This window comes from Crotalus tigris, unplaced genomic scaffold (genome assembly GCF_016545835.1).
Source record: "Crotalus tigris isolate CLP2741 ecotype Arizona unplaced genomic scaffold, ASM1654583v1 scf7180000024337.5909745, whole genome shotgun sequence".
Taxonomy (NCBI): Eukaryota; Metazoa; Chordata; class Lepidosauria; order Squamata; family Viperidae; genus Crotalus; species Crotalus tigris.
The window spans coordinates 4,341,368-4,354,983 of record NW_024100507.1 but is presented as its reverse complement, the minus strand read 5'-3'; the positions used below and the strand labels follow the sequence as shown (position 1 = coordinate 4,354,983).

The 13,616-nt window shown below is 36.2% G+C and overlaps 1 protein-coding gene across 1 annotated transcript in view; it reads right to left on the bottom strand.

Annotated features, from left to right (window-relative positions):
- Positions 1–13,616, bottom strand: part of PRKCA (protein kinase C alpha) — a 228,591-nt gene that overhangs the window by 18,730 nt on the left and 196,245 nt on the right. Inside the window, exon 9 of the mRNA XM_039325461.1 lies at positions 5,794–5,937. Within this exon, the coding sequence (XP_039181395.1) occupies positions 5,794–5,937 (144 nt within the window). The remainder of the gene's footprint in view (positions 1–5,793; positions 5,938–13,616) is intronic.

Sequence of the window (13,616 nt, the reverse complement as noted above, 5' to 3'; positions counted from 1 at the left end):
ATCTATACATTCTTTATCAATCTCTCTTGTCCAAAAACCTTGAGAAAAGTGCTTGGAAATCTGCCCTTAAAGGTTGCTCCAAAAAGTTTATAGATCTTGCTTCTCCCGCAGACTCAGAAACAAATACTTGTGGGGCTTCCTTAACCTCCTTCTTCTGTTGCTCCTTTTCTTTGCGTTTATGTGTTACACGAGTTATCCTCTGCTCCTTCATCTCAACTTGTTGAGGCCCCTCAGTCTGAAATTTCCCAATTTTCATCAATATAGGCTTCTTCAGACTGCAATTCTGCCTTCTTCTCTTCCAAAGCTTTAAACATATAGGTGGCGATGAACATACCCCCAGGACCGAAGTGTAAAACTCTTTTGCTTTGAAAACAGTATTAAGTCTATAACGTGTCCCCAGATAATTCACCACCATTCCAGTCGGGACATCCCATCTGAACAACATTCGCCTCTTTTTAAGTTCATCTGCTAAAAAAGCAAACTCCTTTCGTCTTCTTAAAATTTTAGATGGGATCTCCTTTAAAATTATAACGTCTTGTGAAGCAATCTGAAACCTCTTATTGTAAAAAGCTTGTATAATTTCATTGCGCAGGGATCTTTTCCCAAAATAAATTACCACATCTCTTGGCAGATTTCTTTGCTTTGCCACCACAGAGTTAACTCTAAATGTTTTTTCAATTTCACTAAATATTTCCTCTTTTTCTCTGTCCAGAATCACAGTAAAGTCATTTGCAACCATCTCTCTCAGATCTCCTTGCAGAGACTCTCTCAAGCCTCTAATTTTTAAAGCATATTCCATTTCTCTATATTGAAGCATAAGAATATCATCTTGAGAATTTTCCATCTCTTTTTCCATGCCTTCAAATTTTCCCTCCAACAGCTCCACTTTGTCTGCAACCTCTTCTACACGAAAGTTCAACTTTTCAAGAATAGAGGCAAATCCTTTTAAAGCCAAAACTATATCTTGCCTCAGAATCCTATTATTTTCCACTAAGATCTCTTTCACTTCTCCCCTGATTTGAGATATAGCATTTCCCATTATGTCTTGCAAATCCTTTACCGTTAATAGCTGTGCCAAAGAAAAGGGTAAAACTATTGATTTAGATTGTTGCACTGATGATATCACCGAAGAAGAAGCCACCTTAGGAGCTGTGGGAATTATTGGACGCTTTGGATCCATCTTAGAAAATCTTTACTCCTTCTTAAAAAATACCCAAAAAAAAGAGGGAAGAAAAAAAAAGTTAAGCAAAAAAAAAGGGGGGGAGATTAACTCCCAAAAATCAAAAACTCCTTCAAAAGGAGATCATTATAATAAAAAGAAAAAAGTTAAGAAAAAGCAGGAAAAGGAAAGAGAAAAAAGTAATTAAATAGAAAAAATCCGTTCCGTTATTTTTTAAAAGTACAAAGAACAAAAAAAAAAATCCTTCAAAAAATAAAAAAAAAATTAAACAGAAAGGGAAGATAATCCTCCTAAAATCCAACACAACTCCACCTTAAGAAAAAAATTTTTTTAAAAAGAACAATCTAGTCCATTACATTCCGTTCCACTCGCTTTTTTTTTTTTTTTAAAAAAAAAACTTTCCGATCGTCATTTTACTTTCACTCTCACAAAAAAAAGAGAAAAAAGAAAGGAAATAAAAATCAACCTTTCAAACTAAAGTCCAAATAAAATCCAAAAAAAAAATCCTTTATCCAGCTCTGTCCGCTTTTAAAAGTAACTCACCCGGTCTCTTTAAGCACGGAGGTGGGAGCGGCGTCTTGCTTTGTCCCCAAGGGACAAAGACAGCTGGGAGGCGGAGGCAACCCGAACTCCGAGGGAGCACTGTTTTCACCCCCCAAAGAAAACTTCCTGGGGGGTCTCAGAGGCTCTACCTCTATTCAGGTGATACTCCCCTCCCCCGCTTTGCCCGGGAGGGAGGTTTTGAGCCGCGGAACAGCTGGTGCCTGCTGTTCTCTGCGATTCTAACGCTTTCCCAGGAGGACGGCTACAAAGTAGCCGCCATCACCGACGCTAACCCACCGGAAGTCGATCATGGTATGCTTTTAGACAAGCTCAAAGGGTTGGGGATAGGTGACATTATGTTACAATAATTCAATTCTTTCTTCCAGGGTCAATTTAAGTCAGTGTTGATGGGAAAGAGGCCCTAAGCCTCTTCTGTGAGAGGATGTATCTCAGGGGTTGGTTCTGTTCCAGCTCTTATACATGAGGTTGCTGGATGAGGTTACTTATCAATATGAGGATAGGTATAATCAATGTGCTGATCCTGCTCAGTTATAGTTCTCAATTCTTGGCTGTCTAAGGTTTGGGTCCCATAGTGTCTTCTGGTGGGGCCAAGGAGATGTGTCTTTTCTGTCAATACATTGGTCCTCCAGAAGAGCACTTTCCCTGAGATTCGAACAGCTTCAACCCTGCCTGCCTTTTAAGACCCAGCTTTCTCCCCTCAGGTCAGGATCAATGGTTGTTATTGTTTAGTTTTTATCTTGCTGCCCTGAAGTGCACATGATTGGGTGACTATATAAATTGATTAAATGGATAAATAAAAGAGTCAATCATCTCTCCTATATGTTTCTTGATACTGTATAAAGATTACATATTATTAAATGGATGATAATTAAGAAGCACAAAATAGCTTTGTCGAAAACAAATTTCACAACTCCATTTCTTTGCACCTCCATCAAAGCACAAACGATGACACCTCATTAACAGCTAAACTATATTTTGCTGGTTTGCATATTCTAATTGTAACATGAAGTTGCTTAAAGATAGGGCAAAAATATTCTTGGAAAGCTAGTAGTCTAGTTGCCCTCTGCTTATAGAATCTTGAGCAAATACATGTAATATATTCTCCAAATCCCTTAATGTTTTCAAAGCAGTATTTACTTGACTCTCAAACTGTACAGAAGCATGATCCTGAATAGCAAGTTTTATTAGGCTTACACTAAACCTTTATTATGTTTACACTAAATCTTATATGTGTCACCTGAGAATTAAATCTCACTGAATTCAGTGAAGCTAATTCCTCATGTAAGCAAATGTAGGATTGTAGGTACATAGGCGAATATTGGCTTGCAGCTTTGTTAACAGAACAGCTAAAGGAATTACTAACAAATCAGCTGCATCTCTAACATTTTTCTCCCTTTCAGGTTTAAAATCATAGAATCATTGGGTTGGGAGGTACTCTGGAGTTCTTTAGACCATTCTAGACAATGGCTGTCCAATCTTTGTCCAAAAACCTTCAGTCCAGGTTCACCTGTGACTTCAGGAAGCAGGCTGTTCCACTGCTTAATAACTCTCACTATCAGGATGTCCATTCTCTCTGAGGGCAATACAGGAAGACCATTGTTATTTTGAGGAATTCATGACATATTTTCATTTCTCCCCCACATTAAGAAAAGTCTAGAAGTTTAGAGCTCATTCTAAGCCCATCATCCCAAAGTTGCTTTTTCCAAAAGGCAACTGGGCTTTCTTGTTTTTTTCTTTGAAAATGTTTTGCTTCTCATCCATTTGCTTCTTCTTGGATGAGGAACTGAAGGAGCTTCTTGGATGAGAAGTGAAACATTTTCAAAGAAAAAAAAAATCAAGAAACTCCAGTTGCCTTTTGGAAAAAGCACCTTTGGGACAACTATGACTTAAATGATTGGGAATCTCCATGGGCATTCTGAGCTGGTCTGCTTCCCCCCCCCCTCTTGCTTGCTGAATAAAAGAGATGGAGAGGAATCTTCATAGAGCTTCAAGGCTTTTCTTGTTGTGAAAGCCTCAGATTCTGGATTCCCATCCCAGAATCATGTGCCAGCCAGTCAAGGTCAGGTGTGCCATAAAGTCCTGGTGCCAGGTTTTGATTAAAAAAAAAACAATCCTTGGAGTTGTTGTTGTTGTTGTTGGTCTGAGGTGTAACTGCTGTTGTTATTAAGGAGCTCCTGGCAGCTTGTGAGAGATATGGGTATTAACTTGCTTGGCATGTAGGCTTTTTATGTTATGCTTTTCAATCTCTTTGAATAATAATAATAAAGCTTAAAATCCCTTTATTTACTGGGGGACTTATTGTCTCTGGATCCAAAAAAAACCCGTATGGGTCTCTCTCTCTCTCTCCCTCCCTCCCTCTCTCTCTCTTTCTCTCTCTCCCTCTCTCTCTCTCTCTCCCCCCCCCCCATCCTCAGGTTCTTTATCATCCTCAGGGCCTATGAAAACAATAAGTCCAAACCTTCTTTGTTACAGTCCTTCAAGTATTGGAAGACTGCCATCATGTCTCCCCTTAGTCTTTTTTTAAAGGTTAAATATACCCCCTTCTTTGAACTGTTCTTCATAGGATTTAAACTCCAAGCCTCTCACCGTCTTTGTTTTTATTCTCAGCGCTTTTTCCAGTTCCTCAGCATGCTTCTTACATTATGGCATTTAAAACTGGACACAATATTACAAGTATGGTCCAACCACTGTAGCACAGAACGTTACTATGATTTCTTGTGATCTTGACACTACGCCTCTGTGGATGCAGCCCAAGATTGCATTGGGGTTTTTTTTTTCTTTTTTTTGGCAGCTGCAACACATTGCTGGTTTATGTTTAAATCTGTGGTCTACCAGGACAACCACATTTTTCTTGCTAGTGCTAAACCAGGGATCACCTATTTTGAACCTGTGTATTTGGTTTTTCCTATCAAAGTGCAGAGCCCTATATTTCTTTCTGATGTATTGACATTTCTGTAAATTATTTACCAAAACATAAATGGATGGGGTAATTTATTTATTAAGGATGATCTGCTTTTCTAGTTTTTATTTGTATAATTCATGACACCTTTCCCCAAGCATTTTTGGTAAGTGGGACTACCGCTCAGTACTTGTAAAGTCTGAATGAATACACAGCAAATACACAGCAAACTTGTAAAAATGTTATTTTGATCTAGTCCCTTGGCCCTTGATTCTAAAGAGTGCCTTCTTTACTTTGTCTCGAATTCTTCTTACTTTAGTCTCTCTAAAAGCAAGATAGCATGATATTGTACCCTCATTCACAAAACTTGATACTTAAGTTTGTTTTCATGGTGGACAATATATAGAATCAAGATACCATCTGACTCCAGATCAAACTGCCTGGAGGTTGAGCTTCTTTTAAAGTAAAAGGTGGTTTTATTCTGATCATGCAGTTGAATCATTACTGTATGTGACTTTCTGACTGTCAATAGATTGCATGTACTAATCTGTGTCTGAAATAACCATGTATCTACTCAAACACGGGTAGATTTTGTTCTGCTAGCTAAAGTACCATATGATTTAAGCTACCATCACTTGATTAAAATTGCATCTGATTCAGTATAAAGTTTTGAATTACCCTCCATTAAGAAGCTAGCATTTTCCCCCCAGGAAATCTTGACACCCTGGAACTTCTTTACACCTGATGAAGCACTCCTGCTTAAGATATTTCTGCCATGCCTACGTTCAAAACTTCAGTTTATTTTAAAGGTACAAATATGTCACTGGATTTAAATTATAAATATGTTGTTGATCTTTAATTTCAAACCAGAAATTATAGATTCAGGAACGGTATGAAAAACATTTCATTCTTCCCAACTTTTGATTGAGCTTATTCTGCATTACTGTCAGTACAAGGAGCATATGCACCACGACTTTGGAAGTGTTTGGGAGAGTACATTGTCCGAATTTGGGTGCTAGTTTAGTTCCCCCCCCTTTTTCAAGACCCAGAAGCATTATGTCTCTTCCACATTTCTTTCTTGTTATTTGGGTATGTATTTTAGAAATTGTGTTGTTTATAAAGAACCCTGCAAATTATCAATAGTTCTTACCTTCCCAAAGCTCCCTTTTCCAAGCACCATTATAAAGTTGAAGTCTGTTAGTTTAACCCGATCAAGATTATTGGATGGTAAGTTACAAGTCCGATCTTCAATTGGAGTTATAACTTTGTTAGCTGATGGGCCAAGTCTGGCTTTCTAAACAAACAAAGAAAATGGCTGTCAGACCTGAAAAGTGGTTTTAGTAATGATGAAAGAATAAGTTTGAAGGTTTGTACTTTCAGAAGATTCTTCATAGTAAATAGAGAACAAGCACAAATTCAACTGCCCATTCAAATATTTCAATTATGGATATTTTTAAAGTGATACAAAGTAGTATAAAAGTAGAAGCAACCACTTTTGGAAAGCAAAGCAAAGTCTAAACAATGTAAGCTATTACTTTCATGCTAAAATTTCAAAGTTCAATTGCCTTTTTTTTTTCTTTTCAATCAGTGTTCAAAATAAAATGCAGGCTTATATGATCCTAGGTATTGCCATCTGTTCAGATGTAAGAGTCCCGTTCGGTTTAAAATAGTTTATTCTCAATTGGGAGTAGGATGGCAGCTTGAAAGTAATAATATACTAAACATTTTAATGATTTAGTTGAAATTCACACTTCTTAGAAGCATCATTTTTACTATATCAGTTTGTGATGCTTTTTTAAAGGAAAATTTTATTGTTAACTGAATAGATAGCATATTGAATAAATCATTGATGATTTTCAAGCATTATTATTTATATCTATTTATATCTAATCAAATGCTGATTTCAATGTAAAAAATATTGTATTCAAAGCCTTTTGCTAAGGGTTTTATGACTTGCAAAAGCATACACTGGAATAACTAAAACAGCAAATCTTTATATAGAGTATTTTTCAGTTCATGTTTTGTCCATTCATGAATGACTGCAAAGTTCACCTCCAAGAAAATTTCTACCTTAAAATCCAATTGCAAACATTATGAACATTATGAAGCAATCAAGTTGTTTGAAATCTGACCTAATATACCAGTAGTTGCTCTGAGACTCTCCTGCCTATCACGAGAATGGAAAAGCAAAGCAAACTGAATTATTTAAATAACCTTAATAATTCCAATTCTTTTTTTTTGTAACAAGTTTTATTAATTTTTTAATTTTTACATCCAAGTAATTAGGAAACATCGTGGTGATAGGGTAATCAATAGTCCAATAACAGAGTCATTCATATAAATCTAAGGTTACATCATTAAAGGTTTTCTCTCTCTATTTTCCTTAATTATTATGTCATATTCAATTTAATACATTTCTTAGTAGAGCTCAATCAATCAATGCATTTATGAACACAATTTTAGTTATACATATTCAAGTCCTGTTTTTAAGTTTTATTTAATTCCAATTACCCTGTTCGAATTTGGCCTTTGATAACCATAATGTTTAAACTTCGGGTAAACCTCATTTCATTACAAGATAATTATCACAGCTAGAGTACATATATTGTTCCAAAATTTAGGTTCTTATCTTATTTCATTAATATATTCTATTTCTCATCCTAATAGCTCCTCATTTACTAATAAAATATCTTTCATTGTCACAAACCCATTTCCATATAACAGTTCAAAACTATAATCTAACAGTTAATTTTCATTTCCATTATAAATCTAAATACTAAATATTAAATCAATCAATATCTCTAAAAATCTCCTTAACCCACTAAGTGAGATTTTAAGTCCCATTTTTAAATCTAACTCTGGCTTTCTTTTTGTGCCAATCAGGCTTCCATACTAGTGCCTTTAAATCCTCAGATGTGTCTCCCTTCATTCTCACATATGCCTTTTGAATCAAGGGAGAACATCCAGTTATCAATTTTTCAAAGAAACTAGCCCTTTTATTGTTATTAGATTGTTGCCCTAATGAGTCAAATCTACATGTTTGGTTTAACATGTTTGTCATCAGTTCAGTCTGGACTACTACTACTACTACTACTACTACTACTACTACTACTACTATTACTTCTCCTCCTCCTCCTCCTCCTCCTCCTCCTCCACCTTCTTCTTCTTCTTCTTCTTCTTCCTCCTCCTCCTCCTTCTTCCAGTTTTGTCTGGGTAGAATAAAAGGTCAATATCCAGTGTTGTCATTGTTGTTTGCTAGTCTAGATTGTCAAAGTTCTCACTATGTTGTAATTGTTGTTCAGTTCCTTTTGCTTTGGGAATTACAAGTATTATGGTTAGAGTCAGTATTTGATTATCAAAGTTTTCAATAGGTTGTGTGTATTGTTGTGCAGAATCCTCTTTAATGTTGGGTTGTTCCTCTTCTGTTGTTTTTTGGTTTGTAAGTTAATCAATTGGAGTCTGGAGTTCAATTTGTAGTTTGGGGATAACATCTTTGGCTTTCACTCTGGAGTTCATTAGCTCAGTGGCTTCAAGAATTTTTTCAAGTATAAGTTTATAATTAAGTTGTGGGTAAAGTTCCTCCATTTCTATAGTGGTTAGAGATAGTCTTTTAGTGGAGCTATGTTTAGAAAGAGTCAGCCAATGTCCACCTCCACAATTTCTAGAAGTAGTTTTTGCCACCCAGCTGTTTCCAATTCTTATCTTTTTTGATAATGTGAAGGGCAAATCAAGGGAGTCAGCAAGCTTCAGTCAGAAAAATTCAGTTGCTGTGCTAGGCTTTGCCACAAGATGTCCCCAGTAGGTTATAAAAATTTTCCCCAGATGACAATTATGCTTTTATCCAGTTAAAAAAGAAAGAAAGAAAGAACAAAAGGATATTTTGCACGGTTAATAGATAGATAAAATGATAAGTCTCTATAATAGGAACTTTTAGGACCCCAAAGTATCTAAAAAAATAAAAATCCAGTTATTTGGTTATAGAAATTAGTTATTCTTTTCTTTTTCCAAAGCTCAGATTCCCAAGGTATGTAAATGTTGCTGTATTGAGAGCAGGGAAGAAATTTCAGGAGGCTTTCACAGGAGGGTAATTAGGGTAGAAGAGAGGAAAGGAAGGGTCTCATCCAGATCTTCCATGGTGCTTAGTAGTGCTTTTGGCTTTTGGCTGGTATGGCTAAGTGATTGGCCATGTTAAGATCTTTTCTTTGTTGATCCAAAGGAGCTGCCTCGGATCAAACAGAAGGGCTGCCACCCTTCCATGATCTAGCGAGGGTCCTCCTCGGTGGTGGTCATCCCTCCAGGGCGACTTTCGACCCTTTCCAAGGTCTTTGGCGAAGGAAAACTGGATGGCGGAAAGCTCTCCCGACATGTCCACTGGTGCTGCGATACGGAACCGGAAGCCCGTAATTCCAATTCTTGATCTAGCAGATTCATTAAAAATACTTGGCAAAAATAGGTTCATTAAAAATACCTCGCAAAAATACAATTTGGGGTGCTATTCCTTCACATGGTTATGGCTGTGAGGATTGTACTTGCCAAACACTGGAAAGAAAAAGGGATGCCGACTTTTGAAATTGACTGAATTAGCAGAGATTGTGAAATTAACTGCTCTGATTAGACATAATGGACTATATGGCTTTATAAGAGACTGAAAACCGTTCATGGACTTTCTACACACTAAATATAATAACAGATGGTTAACAGGGATTTGAAAATTAGTGTAATGTTTAGTAAAAGTGTAGGAGAATTTATTGCTTTTTCTTTTCTTTCAGCACCCAGTGTCAATGCTGTTGACAACTGAAAATGCAGCTATTTTCTCTTCTCCTTTACTATGCTTTTCTTGCTTTTAGAAATCAGGTGCAGCAGGGGGGGTTTGGATGAAAGCTCAGCTAGCCATAATAATAATGCTGCTGTGGGAACCCAAGGACAAGCTGATAATGTTTTGGCGGGCTGAAGAGCTGGGGAGAAAGCCCCCACTTTTAGCTAATTGGGGAATGTGATTTATGACAGTTTATTGGGGGGTGGGAATTGCACTTTGTTACTTTGTATCCGGGGGAAGGGAATTTAGTTTTGGGGTTCAACTATGTAGTGCTGATACTTTGTTTCCCAAATAAAATGTTCTTTAAGGAAGGATTTTGCCTGGAAGTTCTTTCAATGGGTTTCACCTATTGGAACCATGGCACCCAGCCAGGGTGGATGCTACATGTTAAATGTTAAATTTAATTGATCACTTTTTCCTCTTTTCTTGCACACTATTTTATTTATTTTTTATTGTTGTTAGGTTGAATGTTTGTTTTTACTTCATTTTGTTTGTTTGTTTTACTGTTTTGTATTTTATTTTTTATGATAAAATTAAGATAATATTAAAAAAAAATTTGGCAGCATGTGAACGAATCTTTAAAAATCATGTTCAGAAATTAGTATTGATAAGAAAACAAAATAAAGAAGATAATTTAAATCCAGTCCTTTAGGGATTGAAACAGCAGCACTTCTTAAGAGTATAGAAAACATCAAGAGATATTATGTCCAAGGAATCCGGATGCTCTCTGACATCTCCTATTTACATCAAGCAATAGATTGTTTATCAAGAAATGTTTGGAAAGGTACAATGTAAATATCCAAAGTCCAGAAATATACCTTGAAAGTTACTATTGGAAGTTAAAGAAGGTCCCCTAAAAGGCATTTGCAAGTGTTCAGTTCTGTGTTGCCAAACTGAGCACAATTTGCCAAATGTACAAGAAAAAATTTATAATCACACAGGACTGCATTTGAAATTATTCATTTCAGATTTGGTAGAAACATCAAATGTTGTATTGCTTCTGGTCTGTGCTGTAATGCTGTGTGAAAAGCCATGTTAACCAAAAGGATCAAGGGCTATCTGATATCCCTTTTAACTGGGGTGAAATATCTGCAATATTCACATGCCCATTTTAACATTAGGGACTTGAAGCATTGATTCACAATGTGTCACTACATAATCTGTCATTCTTCTTCTGTGATTTCAAAATGATAATACAGAACATGCCCAGTTCCCACGGTTGGTGACCCACTGCCATTAAGGAATAACCCTCCATATTACTTGAGATTGAACAGAAGAATAAGCCAATTTTAGTTTCCATTTTGGGACAGTTGAATATTATTGTCCAAGATACACATCTCAACCTAAGTCACATAATCAGCTATTCTTTGTTGTTCTGAAATAGGCTCAGAACATCATAACCCAATGAATTATTGACATATTGAAGGCAAGTGCAGGGATATGAAATATTACTCAGTACACAAAATACAATTAACATGTTCTCATTTTTAGGAAACAAAATATTGTTAATTATTATATCATAGCATATAGTGTATTTTCCCAGTCTTAAAAAATTTATAGTTTTAATTAAATTACTGTTTGAAAGTCAAAAACTAATTTCCTGGAACAATTTTACACTATCTCCACAAAGCACCATGCAACACTTGGTAATTATATTATGCTTATTTGTTGGGCAATTCTCTCCACCTGCCACCTCCACTGTTGGTTTCAAAAGCACTTATTTCAGACAATGGGCATAAATAATTTTCTCATTGTTCTACAACTACAGGAATCTAAAATACTGCATCCCAGAAGATATGTGTCCTTCAGGCAAAGTGTCTAACAAGGACAGATGGCTCACATTCTCAGAAAGACATTTTCCCCTAAAATGGGGAAAGGAATGAGTTCTGAATATTTTGACTGCATTTCAGAAAAATTAACTTGCTGCATATTTAGTGAAGACATGCATAAAGGTAGAAGAGGAAAGGGGAGTGGAAAAAGAAGAGTTTTAATAGGCAGCAAATAATTAGGTAGCAACAGAATCCAATTCTGAGGAAAAATGCCTATTCAGTTTAAACACTATTAACTGTGACCAAACATCATAAACATACTTTTATTTCTTATCTTTCTTGGCATGTTTAGGATATGAAAGACCAATTAAGACCAATATAGTCATAGATAAACATTCTAACGTAGATCTTCATGAAAAAAGTTCTCTTTTAAAAATATTTATCTCACCGTATTGGTTGTGAAGAACACAGGGACCTTTCACACATGGAATCACAATGCTTTGTCACACTCTATTACAAGCCAAATTTCACCGTGCAATGTGCAACACATACTAACTGGTTCTTCAGCCCATGCAGGACACTTATATTGTCTTAGCGAGGGAAGAAATTTTAAGTATTAATAAGAGTAGTATGTGTCTATAATCTCAAATTTATATGGCTGCCAATCTCTCAAAAAGTGACTCTGGGTAGTGTGCTTCAATTAATAAAACAATATAAAAACAATCATTATTAAAAATATTAAACATCTATGTTTAATACAGTCAAAACTGTGTTTAACAAAAGATGCCTCTGCTCTTTGGTTTCTTATATAAGTATTTTTTAAAAAATAGGCAGATTCCGTATACACTTGTAGACCAACACATCATATAAAATCCTTGTGCCAATTCTTACAAAGTATTAGCTGAGTAAGACCTACATTAGCACTGCTGTTTTCCTCTGGTCTTCTGTAAAATACGGAAGCCGCTTAAGTTCACCTGCGCCCCTTTTCAAGCCACATGTTTTGTTGATGAGCTTTCATCAGATACCAGAGCTTGTTTTTGTTAGCATTGGTTTCTATGTTAGCACAAGCTCCATGTATCAAACTGTCCTGGAGACAGCTACATGCATTTCTCCTGTAATATGATTAGGGCCCATTTTGTGTGATTTACTATAGGAATTAATATTCTTAGTACCTTCAAACAAACAAAAACCACACACAAAATCTTTTACCGCAAACTCAAACCTAGTTTTTTTTTAAAAAAAATTAGTTGTAATGAGAGAAGGAAAAAAAAACAAGACATGCAAACAATCTTACTTTCTTTGGTTTGGACGCACCTTATCTTGGACCTTTCTTTTACCCTGTAACCACAGGCAAGACATACTTTATACGTTTTCAACTCTAGGATATAAACAAAATGGCTATACAGGTAAAAACAAACTCACATCAAGCTCACATCTACCTACTGTAATTAGAGAACTCACTTCAACATGGCTATTTCTCAAGTGCGCTACTTGGAAACCTCTTTCATGTATCCCTTTATGATCTTAATGGTATATTGACAACCATGCACACCTACCAGTATAACTACCAAATCCATAGCACCATAATAGTTAAGGTTAAGAAGTGAAATATACTGATTGTCAATACCTAATATTCAACTTATTTCTATAAGCAAACCCATTTTTTGTGTGAAGGCAGGGCTCTCTCTATTTTGTGCCAGGAAATTAGTCTCTTTCCTAACTGGACATTGACAATTATGAGGGGTCCTTGGTGCTCTCTGAGCTTGCTTGTTTTCTTGCAAACATTTCATTACCCTAACTAGGTAACATCACTAACATTGATGATGTTACCTAGTTAGAGTAATGAAATGTCTGCAAGAAAACAAGCTCAGAGAGCACCAAGGACCCCTCATTTCAATCCTGAGCTACAAATATTCTCCTTCATTGACAATAATCCATCAGCACCACCACCACCATCAAAATTTATATGCCGCCCAACTCCTAACCACTCTGCTCAGTTTATATTTATTAAAAGCATTTATGAACAGAAACCAATATAAACACACACACACACACACACAGAGAGAGAGAGAGAGAGAGAGAGAGAGAGAGAGAGAGAGAGAGAGAGAGAGAGAGAGAGAGAGAGAGAGAGAGAGAGAGAACAAGACAGAACAAGATGACAAAGAAAGCAAACCCAGAAAGGAACAAAAAAGAAGAAAGGGGTGTCAGTCACCCTTACCAAAGACCTGGACGAAGACCCAGCTCTTTGAGATTTTTAAGTAAAGGTGGCAGCCATTCAGATTTCAAAGGGAACTTCATTCCATGTCATCCTACCTACCAATTTGCTTACCTAGCAGTCTCTAGACTTGGCCTGCAGTTGTTATAGCATCACTCCTACTGAAGTGTATT